The sequence below is a fragment of the Toxorhynchites rutilus genome, chromosome 3 (assembly GCF_029784135.1).
Source record: "Toxorhynchites rutilus septentrionalis strain SRP chromosome 3, ASM2978413v1, whole genome shotgun sequence".
NCBI lineage: Eukaryota > Metazoa > Arthropoda > Insecta > Diptera > Culicidae > Toxorhynchites > Toxorhynchites rutilus.
In genome coordinates, this window is record NC_073746.1 from 205,683,560 (window position 1) to 205,703,975 (window position 20,416).

Below are 20,416 nucleotides of genomic sequence, written 5' to 3' on the forward strand. Positions count from 1 at the left end.
GTCGTTTAGGATCCAAAGGGGACTTTGACAGGATGGTCTCTTATTTGATTTTCACCATTGTATAGCGGATAGCGGACTTTGCTATACAAGGCATATTTATGGATCGCGTTTTTTGTTACCCCGATGACATAAATTATATCAGAATAATGAAACCTAACAGACACTACAAACACCTGAGTAGGTAGTGCATCATGTAAAAATCTCCCATCAGATTGATAGTCATCCACGGAAATGGAACATTGAAGATGCTCAGTACTCAGAACCACAGGCATTATTAGTAGCAAACTGAAAATAGATATAAAGGGTGTGTCACATCAAATTGCATCACGGAAAAAACGCTGTAGAAATTTAATTTTTAGGAATTATATCTTCAGCTTTCACTTTTAATCAGATAAGAGTGTATAGATCACGTTGGCCATGCTTCACTGTCAATTTTTCGTAAATTTGGAAAAATGTCGTCGAACGAAAAAGAGCGTCGTGAATTAATCCTGCGCACTCATTTCGAGAATCCGGAGTTGTCACATCGGGACATCGCTAAGATGCTGGGAATCGTCCAATCCACGGTCAGCAGAGTACTAAAACGATACTTCGAGAACCTAACCATCGACCGGAAGGTGAAGAACGGCAGAAATCGATGCTCCGTCAGTGAAAAAGATCATAAGCGCGTAGTTAAGCAGTTTAGACGTGATCCGAGAAATTCGGTCCGGGATGTCGCCAATAAGCTGAATTTGTCAAGTTCATTCGTCTAGCGGACCAAGCAGCGGGAGGGCCTGCGTACATACTAGGTTCAGAAGGCTCCTAACCGCGACGAAAGGCAAAACATGGTGGGGAAAACGCGAGCCCGGAAGCTGTACACCGAAATGCTGACGAAGCCGCATTGCCTGGTAATGGACGACGATACCTACGTCAAAGCGGACTTTCGTCAGCTGCCGGACCTGTTGTTCTTCTCCGCAGAGGACAAATTCAGCGTTCCGGAGGAGATTCGCAAGCAGAAACTATCCAAGTTTGCCAAAAAGTACATGGTGTGGCAAGCGATCTGCTCTTGCGGAAAGCGGAGCGCCCCCTTCGTGATGACCGGCACGGTAAACGGGCAGGTTTACCTTAAGGAGTGCCTACAGAAGCGCTTACTACCACTATTGAAGCAGCACGAGGGCCCGACCATCTTCTGGCCGGATCTCGCTTCGTGCCACTATTCAAAGGACGTGTTGGAGTGGTACGAAGCCAACAGGGTCACCTTCGTACCAAAGGAAATGAAACCGCCCAACCCGCCGCCAAGCTGACGAAAGTCCGCTTTGACGTAGGTTTCGTCGTCCATTACCAGGCAATGCGGCTTCGTCAGCATTTCGGTGTACAGCTTCCGGGCTCGCGTCTTCCCCACCATGTTTTGCCTTTCGTCGCGGTTAGGAGCCTTCTGAACCTTGTATGTACGCAGGCCCTCCCGCTGCTTGGTTCGCTGGACGAATGAACTTGACAAATTCAGCTTATTGGCGACATCCCGGACCGAATTTCTCGGATCACGTCTAAACTGCTTAACTACGCGCTTATGATCTTTTTCACTGACGGAGCATCGATTTCTGCCGTTCTTCACCTTCCGGTCGATGGTTAGGTTCTCGAAGTATCGTTTTAGTACTCTGCTGACCGTGGATTGGACGATTCCCAGCATCTTACCGATGTCCCGATGTGACAACTCCGGATTCTCGAAATGAGTGCACAGGATTAATTCACGATGCTCTTTTTCGTTCGACGACATTTTTCCAAATTTACGAAAAATTGACAGTGAAGCATGGCCAACGTGATCTATACACTCTTATCTGATTATAAGCGAAAGCTGGAGATATAATTCCTAAAAATTAAATTTCTACAGCGTTTTTTCCGTGATGCAATTTGATGTGACACACCCTTTAAAAATATATGTTGGAGTGGTACGAAGCCAACGGGGTCACCTTCGTGCCAAAGGAAATGATCCCGCCCAACGCGCCGGAGCTTCGCCCAATAAAGAAATATTGGGCGATTATGAAGCAGGCCCTCCGGAAGAACCCAAAAGTTGTCAAATCGAAGGTGGACTTCAAGAAAAAATGGATTTCTGTTCAAAAAAAAAACTACAACCTGACGTTGTACGGAACCTTATGGACGGGGTAAAGAGGAAGGTGCGAGCATACGGGCTTGGGCTCGAAGTATGAATAAAAAGAAAATGCCAAAAGTTGTTTAGTAGTTTTTATTTTACTGTCTATAATTTTCAAAAGGATCGGTCTACTGGGCGAATTTCTACAGCGTTTTTTCCGTGATGCAATTTGATGTGACACACCCTTTAGTAAAACGATTGATTCATTACAGTATCAAATATCCCGGGGAGACGAGCCTTCCTCGCTTCTGCATCCATGGTTTACAGCCGAGCATTTTTTTGTCGAAGTCAATTTACAAAATGACCTGTCGGCATGTCCAGAAAGTGGCAGATTTGATGCCCATGAATCTTCTCAACAGTGGTTGCAACCTGTTGGAATGCTCAGTGAATCTATGGTGTCTTCGCACACTATAACTTACTGTTCTTGACACATTCATTAATGTTACTTGACATGATTAATATCGCATCGTTCAGCTGTTCCCATGGAACGAGAAAAAAACACACTTTCCAGAGCAAGGCGAGCATCTTCTATGTATTTCTCAAACAGCTGCTTCTATAGCCCATCGTGGTGATATTAAAAGATACATAAAATGAAGGGATGCTTGGGATAAAATTAACATTATCCCATTACCTAAGAACAAATCCATATACGTGCTACAATATCCACATTGCTTTCAATTCTTTTTGTTTGTTTTTTTTCGTAAATTTTGTTTGAAACTAGAATTTCCTAACGTTTTATTGGATTAACATCATAAGCTAGACGCTACAATATCCTTCTTAGAAGCACAATATGTGACAATTGGCACTAAATGACGACACCTACCTCAAATGCTAACCCTTCAGGCGTCAGGGACAAAGATATACAACAGAATTTCTGAAAAATGAAAAGAATTATGTCGAGAAGCAGAATAGAATCTACACAAATGGAACGAGAGTGGTGAAATGGGACAATAAATAGCATTTCAGAAGCGCCAGTCAAACTGGATGAAGAAAATGCATGGTTATCAAGAAAAATGAGCTGTGTAGATATTAAATCCAATTACTGTAAGTAAGGCTGGATAAAGGGAAGTGAAGGAGAAAAAAGCCACCGGAGCGGCGATGACAGGCATATTCAAAAGATGCCACGGAGAAAAGCTGCTCGGCGACGAATGAATAAACGCCGGATGCTGCTGCAGGACGAAGAAGTCACGATGTGGGACAAAAAACTTTCTATATAGAAAAGTGTGCTATCAGTGATCGTGATAAATTCGACTTCGGACAGAAAATGTAGATGAGTAAAATATTTTGTGATGACATCGTCGCACTCCTTACATCATCAGTGTAACAATGTCGCCTTCGCGACCATTGTTTTCCTTCTCACGACGATGTTTGGTAAGTATTTTACATGAAATATTGGGTATTCCATACATGATTGAATAATGCTAATGTATACATCCCTCATATGAAACAAATCGATTTTATTTTTCAATGACATGTCTCCTATACGCTGTTCGCATAACAATTACGAATATGTAGACTTCAATGCAAAATAACTCACGGCATAGCATTATTTTTTGAAGCGCATCGAAGGAAATACCTAAGATTAATAATAATCACTACGACAGCTTCAATTAGATTTATTTCTAATTCTTTCTAATTTTGATTTTCAACACTTTTTGACGTAATATTACGTCTGTCGGGAACATATTGGGGGTGCAAATTGCAAAACGGAAAATTGGTTGCATCGCAATATTTGTCCAGTTTCAAGCGCCTATTTTAAATCCGGCTGGATTTACGAGATTTATGCATCAATCGATTTGGGATCGTTAGGGAGTGGACTATTACAATTACAATGAAATTATGCTATTTATGAAACTAACTATCGAACGGCTGAAAAATGTAAATCATTATCTAAACGAAAATCCCACGTTCTGATTGATCGATTGGCACAAGTAATTGATGCTCTCCCAGTTGTTTATTCAGTTGCACTCTGAGATAAGAATACGCGACTGAACAACGAAATGTGCATTCGATGCTTGATTTTCTGCTGCGCTGAGTCCCACGCCTTGATTGATCCAATTTGCGCTCCCCCAGTTATGCCATCTAAAAGGAGCAAGTAATGATTAAGTGTGCCCGTGCCTATCTGGAAACGAATGAACTGCAAAATTCAAAGCCTCTTCAATAAAAACAAATCATACCGTTTTCAGTGATTTCAATGTTTTATTTTTTTTTTTTTTTATTATTAAGCCGAATTCTTAAATATATTTTTAAAACTATATATATATATAAACAATTTTCTTACATCTATGGTTAGTAAGGTGGAAAACCGATTACTCGCGGTGTACTCGAGTTTAGAAGGGTGACATATTTTTAGGAGAAGGATGGGATATAAGGAAATTGTAACAATGTTGATGAACACTCAATTCTTAAATCTATTCGTATATCTATAGTTTATTTACATTTCAACTTATTCTACTATTTATAGCAAGGGGACGAATTACCCGCAAAGGAAGGAAAGGAGGGTATAAGGATGTAGGGACAATCACACACGAAGATCTATAGCTTTAAGGAAAACATATATATGGGACATGTAATCAAGGTCTAACCGAGCCAACACATCTCTCACCGGCACATTGGGCTGTCTTCCTCGGGCCCGAAGGGAGTTTTCTAAATTCGATCTGGCGACCAGATACACCTCGCATGACCAAACAACGTGCTCGATGTCGTGATAACCTTGGCCACAAACGCAGAGATTGCTGCTGGCAAGATTGAAACGGAAGAGTAGTGCATCTAACGAACAGTGATTGGACATGAGTCGGGAGAAGGTGCGAATAAAGTCCCGACTCAAATCCAGACTTTTGAACCACGGTTTGAGGCTAACCTTTGGGATAATCGAGTGAAACCACCGGCCCAATTCATCTTCATTCCACTTGCGTTGCCAGTTAGCGATGGTATTTTTGCGAACTAAAGAATAAAATTCATTGAAGGCGATTTGACGCTGATATATATCGCCTTCAATTGCACCTACCTTTGCTAATGAGTCAGCCCTCTCATTACCCGGAATTGAGCAATGTGAAGGGACCCAGACAAAGGTAATGACATAACAGCGTCTGAATAAAGCAAATTTCTCGTATTCTCTCAAGGAAGTACGGCGAGTGCTTTTCCGGCCTCACTGAACGGATAGCTTCGACAGAGCTAAGACTATCCGTTACAATGTAATAGTGTTCAACAGGTCGTGAGGCGACGCTGTCCAGCGCCCAGTATATCGCTGCCAATTCAGCAATATATACCGAGCAAGGATTCTGAAGACTGTGTGAGGTGCTAAAAAATACGTTGAACACTCCAAATCTTGTGGACTCATTCATAGAGGACCCATCAGTAAAGTATATATTATCACAATTGATACGCCCATACTTTGCATTGAAGATTGTAGGAACGAACCCCAATCTAAGATAATCTGGATTTTCATGGATTTTCTCCTTCATGAACAGATCGAAATGTACAGAGGAATTGATGTAGTCAGGAAAACAAACACGGTTGGGAATATACGAAGAAGGAACAACCTGCATAGAGGTGAATTCATGATATGAACTCATGAATCTAGAATGAAAATTTAGCTCGATCAATTGCTCAAAATTTCCGATCACCAATGGATTCATAACCATACACCGGATGAGGAACCGAAGAGATAATAAATTGAAGCGATCTTTTAGTGGGAGTACGCCTGCCAAAACCTCGAGACTCATGGTATGCGTTGAGGGCATACATCCCAACGCAATACGGAGGCAAAGATACTGAATTCGCTCGAGTTTAATGAGGTGTGTTTTGGCAGCTGATTGAAAACAGAAACTGCCATACTCCATCACTGAGAGAATAGTTGTTCGATACAACATAATAAGATCTTCGGGATGGGCTCCCCACCAGGTGCCGGTAATTGTACGGAGAAAGTTTATTCTTTGTTGACATTTTTTACTCAGATACCTAATATGGGCCCCCCAAGTACATTTGGAGTCGAACCAGACCCCAAGATACTTGAATGACATAGCATGAGTGATTGGTTTACCCAAAAGTTGAAGCTTTGGTTTTGCTGGTCTATGCTTCCTAGAAAAAACCACCATCTCTGTTTTCTCCGTGGAGAATTCGATCCCTAGCCCAATGGCCCAGATTGAAAAATTGTTCAAAGTATCTTGTAAGGGTCCTTGCAGGTCGGATTCGTTTGATCTTACGACAGACACCACTCCATCATCTGCAAGTTGTCTTAGGCTGCAATTTTGTGTAAGGCAATTGTCGATGTCGCTTACATAGAAGTTGTACAAAAGGGGGCTTAAACATGAGCCCTGGGGGAGGCCCATGTAAGAGACCCGACTTACTGCCGAATCTCCGTGAGAAAAGTTCAAATGTTTCTCACAAAGCAAGTTATATAACATATTATTCAATAGAGGCGGCAGACCCCGAGAGTGTAATTTGTCTGACAAAACCTCTATTGAAACAGAATCAAAGGCCCCCTTTATGTCCAAGAATACTGAAGCCATTTGTTTTTTTTCGGCGTAAGCCATTTGAATTTCTGAAGAAAGCAACGCAAGACAATCATTCGTCCCCTTGCCCCTGCGGAACCCATATTGTGTATCTGAGAGTAGGCCATTCGTTTCAACCCATCGATCAAGGCGAAACAAGATCATTTTCTCCAACAATTTCCGTATACAAGACAGCATTGCTATTGGGCGGTACGAATTGAAGTCGGACGCGGGTTTTCCGGGTTTTTGAATAGCTATAACTCGTACTTGTCTCCAATCATCTGGAACAATATTATGCTCCAGAAACCAATTGAATAAGTTCAACAAGCGATGTTTCGCCACATCAGGGAGATTTTTCAGCAAGTTGAACTTAATTCTATCCGATCCCGGAGCAGAATTGTTACATGAAAGGAGAGCAAGAGAGAATTCTACCATCGAAAACTCGGAATCAAGATCGCACCTATCTTGTGGTATATCTCGAACAATTTTTTGCACAGGAGCGGAATCAGGACAAACCTTCCGTGCAAAATTCAAAATCCATCGATGTGAATATTCTTCGCTTTCATTCGTTGAAGAGCGATTTCTCATGTTTCGAGCCACTTTCCATAATTTTTTCATTGACTTTCTCGTGACAAACCTCCCACGAATTTTCGCCAATAAGCACGTTTTTTCCCTTTGATCAAGTTTTTAAATTGATTTTCAAGGTCCAAATACGTCTGAAAATTTTCAGGGGTTCCACGTTTCCGAAAAGCTTTAAATGCATTCGATTTTTCTACATAAAGCTTGGAACATATGCTATCCCACCATAGATTGGGAGGCCTTCGACGAATAGTGGAACCTGGGATGGGTTTCGTTTGAGCGCGAACCGCGCTGTCATAGATCAAACGAGAAAGGAAGTTATACTCCTCCAATGGAGGTAAACCATCTCTGGAATTGATGGCTAGAGCAATCGCGTCCGAATATTTTTTCCAGTCAATGTGTCTTGTGAGGTCATATGCCATGTTTATAGATTCAGAAGAATTCGACCCAATGGTGATGGAAATTTTGATTGGCAAGTGATCACTACCGTTGGGGTCCTGGATTACATTCCACTTGCAATCTAACGATAGTGAATTCGAGCAAAGCGAGAGGTCAAGAGCACTTGGTTTAGCAGGAGGTTTAGGCACACGTGTTGTTTCCCCAGTGTTCAAAACGGTCATATTGAAGTTGTTACAAAGGTCATATATCAACAATGAACGATTGTCGTCGTACTGTTCCCCCCAGGCAGTTCCGTGAGAGTTGAAGTCTCCCAAGATCAATCGTGGCTCAGGAAGGAGTGAGCACATGTCATCAAGTTGTTTGCGGCTAACCGCAGCTCTCGGAGGCCAATACAAGCTGACAATACAGAGGTCTTTGCCTCTGATGTTTGCATGACAAGCAACAGCTTCGATCCCTCCAATAGGTGGAAGGTCAATTCGAAAAAATGAGTGGCACTTATTGATCCCCAATAGTACCCCTCCGTATCTGTCATCACGGTCCAAGCGTATAATATTAAAATCGTGGAAAGAGATATCATCTCGCGAAGAAAGCCAAGTTTCGGACAGAGCAAAAACATCACAATTGAAGTTATGAATTAAAAATTTGAATGTATCCAATTTAGGGATAAGACTACGACAATTCCACTGAAAAACAGTGATATCTCCGACCTCTCTATCTAAATTAGACATCAAGAGAGATAATCATTGCAAGGAGGGGCCATGTTTGCATCGATTGCTGTAAAATTGTCTTTAATACTGGAAGCATTGAGATGACAAGGGTTCTGATGGAGTCGGAAACATTAAAACACTTGAAGATTTGATCCAAAAGGTCAGACAACTTTATAAATCCCAATTGGGAAGTTGAGCTGGACGGAAAAACAGGGACAGTTGGGGTTTTTGATGTCCCCTCGAGTGCTGGGTCGTTCGAAGGTGAATTATTCCCACGGAAGCCAGGAGGAACCTGATTTTGCTTGTCCGCTGCACTCGATTTTTTAGGCAAGCTAACTGCGGGTATCACCGGGGGGACTTGTTCTTGAACTTTGGGAGTGGTCACATTTTTGCGCCGGGGATTCCCTTTGAAAATAAACGGTGTGTCCCCGCTAGCTGTGTCCGCTTCCATTTCATCAACTGGCAACGTGGAAAAGCTATTGTGTGTTGAGATTGGTTGTTGTTGTTGTTGGGCCAGTGGAGAAGCGCCCTTTAAAATTTCCGCAAAAGTGCGCTTCGAGCGTTCCTTTAAAGAGCGCTTCTGTTTCTCCCAGCGACTCTTGTAAGTTTCACAAGCTGAGAGCGCGTGTGGGGATCCTCCGCAATATGGACACTTATGCTCAGTCGCACTGCAGGATTTCCCCTCATGTTGCTCTCCGCAAGTTGCACAGCGCTCCAATAATCTGAAGTGTGACCAACTGACTTGCATTTGTTGCAAGTCATGGGCTTTGGCACGAAGAGTCGCACAGGTAGTCTCAATTTGTCCACCATAACGTAGTCAGGGAGGGCGGCACCAGCAAAGGTGACTCGAAACGAGTCTGACGGCGTAAATTTAGTTTGGTCCCCATCATGGGAGAGTTTCCCGAGTTGGCGACAGTCCAAGATCTTTACTTCCATTGAAGGAAGCTTCTTGAACTTGCCTTTTCCTTCTTTTTTTATTTGTTCGCTCGTCAGACCCGTTTCAGTTATCACCCCCTCAATTTCTACGTTATGGGAGGGTATAAATGTTCTATATTCGAGAGTGAAGTGTTGGTCAGCAACAATCTCGTTTGCGTGTTTCCGTTCATTCACGACAACCCGCAATTTGTTCGGTCTAACCCTGCGAATTTCAGATACAGAAGTGTATCTGGCCAGATCTTTCATGATCTGAATCACGTTAAGGCTTTTTCCTTTTGGTTTTGGCCGGAGGAAAACAACCCACGGGCCAGTTCCAGGTGCATCTTCTGGATAAACTCTGACACGTGGAGCGGAAACAACAGAGGGAGAAGACGAGGACGAGGATTGGGTTGGATCGGAAACATCAGAAGGGGGAAGCGAAATCGATGATGGGAGAGGGGGAGTGGAAGTAACAGTCGGTTCAGAAGGGAGGCTTGCTATTTTCTTAGAGGGGGGCTTGGAAGGATGAGCAGATTCGTCCCCAGAAGAATTATCTTCTTTTTGAGGGACTCGTTTATGTTTTTTCCCAGATCTTAAATGGGATTCATTATCGGAGATCTCCATCTCTGGAGATCCTCCACTATCCTCCATTTTACAAAAATTTCTGTCTTATTTCTAATATATTATTGATTTTAACAATATTCTCGAAAAAAAAAAATAACAAAACAAAAATAAATTATGATAACAAATGATATGATATGAATTATGATAACAATGAACAAATGAGTTGAATAATAATATTAATATTAAATATGTGTACCTTAAAATAAAAGTTGTTCCGATACTGCGCTCTACTGCCCTAACCAGGGAGAGACAGAGGCTACGCGCTATGGATCAACACAATAGCGCAAGAATAGCTCACACGGTCACGTGATGTTAATTCCCGTTAACGACAGCCACACGATGGCGATCCCGTTATGCCGATGTTCAACAGCCGCCAAGGGCTGCAAGCTGCAAGAGCGCTGCTTCCTTTGTTCCACTTCACAAAAGGTCAATTCGAAAGCGGACAGCAATGACCTTCACTCGTACACTATACCAATCGCACAATAGTAAAAGTGGCAACGCACAATAACGACACTGAACTTTACTCGTCAAGAGTTGGATAGCGAATGAATGTTTTATTTTATTATTTATTTATTTATTTATCGTCTTCGAAAGTATCGTACAGACTATACAGACAGTATCGTACAGACTGGTTATACTTTTTGTATGTTCCTAATACTAGCTTTGAAACAATCTTTAGTCAGGTTTTCATCCCATTTGTTTATTTTAGGCTCATTGGAATTTTAGCTGTAACAGAACCGAATTTTAATCGCGTACATGTCACATGTTTACCATATCTATAAATAGCACATTACAAAGTTGCCATTTTTCGGTGTAAGAGTATTTCTTCTGTTCTTCCAATATCCAATTAGACCACCGGAGAGCGGAGACAGTTGATATGATCATTGTTGTGTTATTAATAGAACAGTAGCATGTTTCCTGCAGAGCAGAGGAGTTGTATGGATGAATCGATCTTATTTCGACCGTGGATCGATCGCCATCACCGATGATTGTTGCGTGGATGTAGTTATTCTGAAACAACACATAGATGGTCAATGAGGGTCCTGAGTTTTGAGCTCACGATCGATCGCTTTCTAAACGAACGCGCAAACAATGTGGCAATTTGGCAGACATTGTTAAAGGCTCGGATGCAGGAACTGAATGAGTTATCGCAGCGATAGCATTTTCTATGTTCGGGAACAAAAATTAGTGTTGAGAATCACAGCTGATGTTGATGATTGGTGTATGCAAAAAAAGATCCGCACAATCGATATTTTCACAGAGGATGCCGAATACAATCAGTCTTTGCATCTTCAACCGCCTTGCCGTGAGTAGTTTCAAGTCGATTAAATGACAACGTTCCTCATAATGGGGAAGATGGGCGGGAAACGTCGCGATACAAAACGAACGAAACATTTCTGTACACGCTCAATACGTACAATCTCGGATACGTGGTATGGGGCCCAGACCGGTGCAGCGTACTCTTAGTTGCTCCTCACTAAACCACAGTACAAAGTTGTTACTGCATATACGTCGGTGAACTGTGATGCGTTCCGATGTGATATGATCGTTCAAACGCAGCTTAGAGACCATGATAACTTCTAAGTCACGGATAGTACAGGGTTTTCCATTTCGGGCTTCCGAAAGTATACAGCCCTGCGCTGACAACCGTTTGACATAGCTGTCAACCAAAGCGTCATATCGTTAGTTGAATGTCTGCCATTTTACAATATGGATCGTTTTAGCATCGCACAACGTGTTAATTTTGTTAAATTATATTATAAAAATGATGAAAAACCGGCAAATGTTTTTCTAGCATTACGGACGGATTTTGGTCATCATACAGAGCACACAATCGCTAATGTAGTGCGTAAATTCGAACAAACTGGATCCGTAGCGGATATTGTGAAATCTGTGCATCATCGTAATATGCGTTCGGCCGAAAATATTGCTGTTGTTGCTGCCAGTGTGGAGGATGACCCGAATGTTTTGATTCCACGGCGTACTCAGCAATTGGGCTTGTCAAACACATCATTGTGGCGAATTTTGCATTTGGACTTGCACCTACATCCATATAAAGTCCAACTGGTACAAAAATTTGAGCGTGGTGACCATGGAATGCGTCGGGCATACGTCGATTGGGTGAACGAACAACAGCAGCAAAATGCTGAATTTTCGCATCAAATTTTCTTCAGCGATGAGGCACATTTTGAGCTCGGTGGCTATGTGAACACCCAAAATCTCCGTATATGGGGCTCAGAAAATCCACACGTGATTGTTGAGAGGCCATTGCATCCGCCAAAAGTCACTGTTTGGCGCGCATTATGGTCTGGTGGAGTCATCGGGCTGTATTTCTTTGAAAATGAGGACGGCGAGACGGTAATGGTGAGCGCTATGGCCGCATGTTAACCGATTTTGTTTTGCCACAAATTGAAGATATGGATACGGATGACATGTGGTTTCAGCAGGACGGCGCCACGTGCCACACAACACGACCGAACATGGCCATATTGCGAACGAAATTTGAGGGACGCATAATTTCGCGTTTTGGTGATGCCAATTGGCCGTCCAGATCATGCGATTTGAACCCGCTAGACTTTTTTGTGGGGTTATGCGAAAGACCGTGTCTATGCCAACTCTCCGCAGACTCTTGAACATTTGAAAGACAACATTCGTGAAGTTATGACCGAGATATCGCCCCATATGTGCCGAAAAGTCATCGAAAACTACCTGTTCCGGATCAAGGTGTGCGAGGAAGCCCTAGGTGGACATTTGAATGATGTTGTATTTCACACATAATGGCATTAACCAAACTTTAATTTGATATAAAAGTTTCATCGAAATTCGAATTCTAAGTGTGTTTTATTCCAATTTACTTTCGGAATTTAAAGTTGGAAAACCCTGTATGTGCACGATTCAGTTTTCCATAGGCTAGGAAATGTTCACTCCTCGAGCGACTTGTTGAACAGTATTGTCAGATGAAAGGACAATCATGAAGCGCAGTTCTTCAACAGGATAGGTGCTAGGTCATCCACTCCGGCTCCTTTCGTCGCGTCTAGTTTTTGCAATGACCTTTATACTTCATCTTGGGTTAAATTGAAGAAAGGTAGATGGATATGATGCGACGGTAAGTTGTGAAAACATTCAGATCCTAGTTGGGGCAGCTTAGTCTTGAACACGCTTTGGAAGAATCATCGAAAAGATCAGCGACTTCATCAGGTAGGTTTGCTGTCGTGTTACCGTATTCGACAGCTTGTGGAACCACCGCTTGATGTTTGGAAACATATAGTAGTCGCTGAGGGCCAAGTCTGGAGAACCAATTGGACTCGTAATTGGTCCAACTTGGCCATCGCTTACGAGGACGTATGCGACGGTGCGTTGTCGTGATAATACATAACTTTTTTCTTCGCCATATGGCGCCGGTTTTTCGTTATTTCGTCGTTCAATTTATCGAATAAAGCAGCATAATGCTCTCCGTTAATTATTCTTCTCTTCTACAGGTAATCGATGAATATTATGCCATGCGCATCCAAAAAGCGAAGGCTGAAACCTTCCCGGCCGACCGTTGGCCTTTTGGCCGCTTTGGCTGGCTTTCGAGGCTTGTCAGCCACTCTGCAGACTGCTTATTGGACTCAGGAGTGTGGTAATGTTTCATCCATTGTCACAAAACTTCGAAAGAACTCCACTCGATTACGCTTCAACAACGCCAAACTGTTGAATCATCAACGCGACGCTGTTTTTGGTCGACAGTCAGCGAACGCGGCACCCGTCGCGCGGATAGCTTTTTCATGTCAAAAATGTCGTGCAAAATATATCTCATCCATTCTTTTGAAATGCCTATGGCCTCAGCTAACTCACGTAACTACACTTTACTCGTTCAAAACGAGTCGATGCACTTGTTTTCTGGATGATTTCTGGATTCGTAGCCTCTTTTGGCCTTCCAGAGCGAGGAGCATCTGCTTGTACGGCCAATTTTAAATTCACTAAACCACCGATAAACTGATGTTCTAAAAGGAGCAGAAGTGAAATAACAATTCTCCAACCACTGCATTGATTGTTCAGGAGTTTTTCCCATCAAAGAACAATGTTTGTTAAAAATACGATATTCCTCTTTTTCCATTTTCTATACGAATGCCCAGGTTGTGACACCTTATCAACTGTAGTTTGTGAACAAATAAACGAAATGTCATGAAACTTCACACATAAGCTAGTGACAGATGAACCTCTCGAAATGAATCTTGTTCATTTTTAGTGACGTTGACATTTAGTTTAGTGACATTTTTTGCACATGTAGTATATAATAGTATTCGAAATAATGGTTGTTTCGCAAAATTCCACCACAATAACCAATCATACATTGCAAAACTTTTAGTATAAGTGTAAATGGAAAACTATTTGGTAGCAGTTTTGCTGGAACCATTCGAGGACGGATCATCCGATTTAAGGTGTCTGCTTGGTAGTGTTGTTTGTTCAATTGAAAATCGCGTTGACGCATTTCCCACCGGATCCACCTCTCCTGTGCCATCTTCTTAGAACGTTAGAAACATCCCGCAGTGCCTGCACCGGAAACGACGACGGAGAAACGATCTGCAGTTCTTTCAGTGAAACTCCCCTCAAGAAGTGATCGGAACTAAGCGCTAAGCTATTTTCTGCGGAATGTAGCTTGACGGCCTCGAGTTTATCATATCTTCTTCCTTCATCACTGATGTGTGCAAAATCTCGTCTGTCAACTGCCTACCGTCCTTTAATGCTTATACCGCCTCTTAGACTTATCTGACTAACCGTTTCCATACCCAACCTATGTGTGGGATAGCTGGGGGATTGAAAGTCCACTTCACGTACATGCCAGTTAATTCATCTGCACATTCGCAGTTAATGTCGAACACTATTCATTTATATCGTTGTTCCGTTTCGTCAACCCATGTCTAAAGTGTTCTGAGACACTTCTGAGACAGATCGACTTCAACGTTCCACAACGTGCATCAAGAAGCTTCACTATGATCCAGTTGATACACCGAGTGAGTTCTGAGCATGCTTGGAGGCTTTCAATAGCGTCAGCGATTGGTGATACGATACTATAACAGGATACTATACTAACGGGTCTTTCATTACTCTTCCTATACTCGCGCATAGGTCTGGCATACCGAGAATCAATGAATTGGCTGAATCAAATGATTATTAAAACTGAATAAAGTTTTTTTTTTATCCAAAATATATATTTTATTAAGGCTCATATGGCGTCAGCCTAACGGGGCCGGGAGTTCAATATTTTGACAATGTTTGCCTTATAACTATGTTAGTAATATGTAACCGATTACTCGCGGTTGACTCGAGGTTAGTATTACAAGTGTTCTCATAATTGGTATGTCGCAGTCTTGGATGCTCTGTACGTGTGCCCGACACGGGAAACTTCCTATTGGGATGCAGCTGACCATTAATCAGCAACGCCCCCCTAGTCTGTACCCCATATCTAGCGTGGTGCGTCTTTCTCGACTCGAGGAATCCAGGATAGAATGGTCACTAGCCGGCGCAATCATCAGCTCGTGTAGAGTTGAATAAAGTTAAATAAAAAGTATTTTTTGGATTTTTTTCATTCATTTTTATCGGTCATTTGACCACCACGGGCCCGTTTACATCGATCCATCCGTTGGACCCAATTTTCCACTACACGGTCACAAATTTCTACCGTAATGTTGCGATGTTGTCTCTGAACTCTTCTACAATTGCTGGCTTATTGGCATCTGACTTGACATAGCTCCATAGAAAGAAACCCAATGGCGTCAAATCACATGAACGAGTTAGCCAATTAACAGGACCATTTCTCGGGATAACACTCTCACCAAACATACTTTTCAATGAATCCATTGCAACGTGCGTAGTGTGCCAAGTGGCACCGTCTTTTTGAAACCACATTTCATTGATGTTGATATCTTCCAATTCTGACCAAAAATAGTCTTCCAACATGTCGCGATAGTGCTCTCCATTGACGGTCGATCTCATCGACGTAGAAATATGGCCCAATCATTCCATCTGCATGGAGACAAACCAAACTGTATATTTTGCGGATGCAATGGTGTTTCTTGAAGCATCTGACCAAACATTCATTTTTTGCTTATTGACAAAGCCATTTAGCCAGAAATGAGCTTCATCGCTTGTTACGAATTACTTTCTTGTGCGGCTGCTCTCAACCCCCGAGGATGTATTCTGCTGGTTCCGCAGCCTAAACCCCTAGGCCCTAACTATGACTTGACTTTTGGGTCCTCCGGTCTCAGGTCTGGTCTCGTCGTGTGAGTTGTATGGAAAAGCTTTCGGATTTGGTTTAGCAAGAAGAAGTAATTTTCAGATTAACGGTAATGGTCGTCTTTTCGGTAATGGTCGTCTACTCAGGTTGGCGGTGGGTACTGGCGGGTGGTGATCGGCTACGGCGTGGTCGGGAATGGTATCGGTGAGGTAGCGGTCGGCAACGGCGAATGGGCGACTGGTATGACGAGGTGATTTCCCCGGATCTTGGTTTCGGTGGAAGGTCGCAACCTCCGTATCGCCCTTGACGATGAACGAGTGGAGCACGACGAGCAACTGGCCTGCGTAGCTCCTTCACGGTGAGCCTTACCAGCACGAGGCTGATGAGGGTGAGACAGGCACACTCTTCTGGATGGTCCTTGATATTTAGCTGACCTTACTATGGCCAGCGACCAGGACTATTACAGCCGGTTTATCAGCTCACTGTAATGATCCGCAACGTGATATTCACTATAAAGAAAACTGGTGAAAATAACATTGATCCAACTTGATCGATGCGCACGATTCCGCGGTCGAAACCCAAGAGACCACAACTCCCATTCGATTTCCTTCTCGAACCTTATTCCTTCCTTCTTCCCGAATTCTTCCGTTCCAACCATTCCATTTTCCTGCTGTTCCAATGTGTCATCCCGTCATCTCCATCGTAGCCATCTATTGGTTAATTCCACCCAACCACCCACCATGGCGGGGATTCAAAATTTAATAGGGTTTTCCCCTTGATTTGGGATCCCCAACTTTTGCTTTCGTCGAACATTGTTTTTCACCTTCAAACACCGCTCCCGGAATCCAAATGATGAAAGTCAAATTGTCGTTCCCTTTAATTCGAGATTCTAATTTTGTAACAATATATGGTTACACGCTGAAGATGATTTTGTGATGAAAGTCATCTTTTTCTTCAAGATTCGCCAGGGTCCAATCGGGCCCAATCGGTTTCATATGGTCTAATGGCTTTACCTCTTGAGTCAATTTGCATTCACAACAATATTGAAAAACAATCAATGAACAAACATGTATTGTTGTTTCATTATTTTCGATAAATGAAAATGCAAGCGTGCGAAGAAACTAGAAACAAAAATACGCATAGGGGAGGTGCGTGTAAGGCGGACAGTGGGGGTAATATAGACAGGTGGTTCGTTTGTATAGCTACATTATGAATTTCAAATTTCTGTTAATGAGAACCTCTTATACATGCTATTCCATAATATTAAAAAAAAACCTTATGACAATGAAGACTAATCAAAAGTGGAAAAGAAATAGAAAAACCGAAAATCAAACACGATTCCTCGTGTGGACGTAATTTTTGCGGCACAGGTCGGACTCGATTGTATACAGACTTGAATTTATATGATTCGATTATATACAATTTTGGACTCGATTATATACAGTTGAATTTTTTTTGCATTTCAAATATGGTTTATTTGAGGAAGAATATTACCTTTCAACGTTAACTTTAAGTGGCTATTATAAATCCTATCCACGTTAAATTTCGGACACTTTTCTTTCAAACTATTATGAAATATTTCACTAATCAAAGAAATATTTCACTTACATGACAGCTAAAACCCTCCTCTTTATTTCGATGTCCAACTTGTTTACATTCTTCTTCAGTTTGGTAAAATGACGACGAATCAAGTGGAAGTATGCAAACGCATTTTGCGCGAACGGCAGCAAAATCCAAAGCTGTCGGTACGCGATCTCGCCAAAAAGCTAAAACTGCCGAAGGGTGCCGTGTTTAGTGTGTGTAAATCGTTTGATCAGCGCTTAACTGTGGATCGGAAAGTCGGAAGCGGAACAAATCGAAAAGTATGCTCCCGACAGATGGACCGAAAGGTGGTTGCCATTATTGAGAAACATCCCAACCTTTCAGTTAGAAATGTGGCTCGAAAGGTTGGAAAATCAAAATCATATGTACAAAAACAGGAAGAAGGTTATATCTGTGGTATAACCGCAAGGATGACGTAGGACTATCGTTGATTCAGTGATCATTCGTTTTTCGTTGCATCTTAATCAATTCTGAATGAATGAATAAATAAATATTTGGGGGACTTCGAAAACGAGAGCGTTAAACGTAACGCTCAACGTAACGTTATATTCAACGGAAGGCACAATATTCAGCAAAAGAAGCAATCACACGAAATTTGTATAATACATGATACATTGCATTCAACAATTCAACAGACGAAACGACGGTAATGAAGACACACCAACGGGAGAGGCGAGCGTGTTCGCAAGGAGCGGTAAGCTCCAGAGATCACCAATTCGCAACCAGACAACCATAGCGAATCCTATAGGACACCAACAGCATCCACAACAAGGAGAGACTAGCCTGATACAAGTGCATAAAGCCAACACCACCACTTCTTTAGAAGGGCTGCAGGTCGGGAGGTCAAGCTTGATGGAGGTCAAGAAAAAAGTGAACGAGCTCTACGAGTTCATTAAGGACAAAAACAATGTCCATACTAAGATCAAACATTTAGTCACAAGCATCAAATCCGCCGTTACGGCTGCTGACCGCGAACAGAAGGAGATGATCACGCGAGCAGAGGTTGTTGAAAAAGCACTCGCTGAAGCAAGGGAGAAGATGTCCGTCGAGATACAGGAGACGCCTAAGACGCCACGAAACCCACGATCGGACAAAAGGAAGAGGGATACCCCAGGGGATGAAGAACACCTGAAGAAGGTTAAAAATGACAACCTGGAAAACAAAAAGGAAGGTGAAGGCAGTGGATGGCGAACTGTCGAAAAACAGACGGAGAAACGGAAGAAGAAAGAAGAAAAGAAGAAAGGTGTGCAGGAGACAAAAAAAACCAGGCCCAGACGCGAGCGAAGTAAGGGAGATGCTCTGATCGTCGAGGTGAAGGAAGGAGTGACTTACGCATCACTCCTGCGGAAAGTGAGAGACGATCCGGAGTTGAAAGAACTGGGAGAGAATGTGGTGAAAACCAGGCGCACCCAGAAAGGAGAGATGCTCTTCGAGCTCAAGAGGGATCCGGCGGTCAAAAGTTCAGCCTTCAAGGAACTGGTTGCGAAGTCGCTCGGTGAGGAGGCGAAGGTGAGGGCTCTATCCCAGGAATCAGTGGTCGAATGCAGAAATCTCGACGAAATCACGACAGACGAGGAGTTAAGGCGCGAGTTAATAGAACAGTGTAAGCTGGACAATACACCAATGACGATCCGTATGAGGAAGGCGTATGGTGGCACGCAGACGGCGTCGATACGGCTCTCAACAGTCGCAGCCAATAAGATGGTAGAAACGACCAAAATAAAAGTTGGCTGGTCGGTTTGCTCGCTGAAGATGGTGCCCCGGGTGGCCAAGCGGATGGAGAGATGCTTCCAGTGCATGGGCTTTGGACATCAGGCAAGAAGCTGCACAGGCCCCGACAGGTCTGAACTGTGCAGGAGATGCGGTGAGAAAGGGCATGTTGCGAGAGACTGCACGAAGCAACCGAAATGCTTGCTCTGCAAACCAGAGAACGGCAGCGACCATGCGACAGGAAGCTTCAAGTGTCCCTCGTATAAGAAGGCGCATGAAGGTTCACATGAAGGTTTCGTAATCGCCAAAATTAATGGAATCTTCATGTGTAGTTGCTACGCACCCCCGAGATGGACAACTGAGCAATTCCACCAGATGCTAGACGCAATGACCGAGGAACTAATCGGTAGAACACCGATCGTCATTGGAGGCGACTTCAACGCGTGGGCGGTGGAGTGGGGAAGTAGATGCACCAACATCAGAGGGTACAGTCTACTGGAAGCTCTAGCAAAGCTGGAAGTAACGTTACTAAACGAAGGTACCACTAGCACTTTCCGGAAAGATGGGCGCGAATCCATCATCGACGTTACTTTTTGCAGTCCGTCGCTGTTGGCGAGTACGGAGTGGAAAGTGTGCGAGTCGTATACGCACAGTGATCACCAGGCGATCCGGTACAGAATCGGTCAACGAAACCACGTGCTAGTTCGGAGGACAACAAGCGGTGAGCGGAAGTGGAAGACGAATGCTTTCGACAATGACCTTTTCGTCGAAGCACTTCGTCTAGCTGGCGGAGCTTCAGATTGGAACGCAGAAAAGTTGACAGATCTACTGGTGAGAGCATGCGACACTACCATGCCGAGGAAAGTTGTACCAAAAAATGGAAGACGCCCAGCTTACTGGTGGAACGACTCTCTTCGCAACCTTCGCGCTAGCTGTCTTCAAGCCAGAAGACGCGTTCAGAGAGCACGAAATAGCGCTGATAGAGAGGAACGAAATACGGTGTACCGAGCAGCTAGAGCCGCCTTGAAACGGGGAATTACACTGA

General features: G+C 43.2%; 1 protein-coding gene across 5 annotated transcripts in view; it reads left to right on the forward strand.

The window, feature by feature from the left end:
• The window catches only part of LOC129775121 (uncharacterized), a 109,512-nt gene that overhangs the window by 67,197 nt on the left and 21,899 nt on the right, over positions 1–20,416 (forward strand). For all 5 annotated transcript variants that reach the window (XM_055779412.1, XM_055779414.1, XM_055779413.1 and 2 more), the window contains exon 2: positions 2,966–3,493. In XM_055779412.1, the coding sequence (XP_055635387.1) occupies positions 3,412–3,493 (82 nt within the window). In that variant the 5' untranslated portion in view covers positions 2,966–3,411. The remainder of the gene's footprint in view (positions 1–2,965; positions 3,494–20,416) is intronic.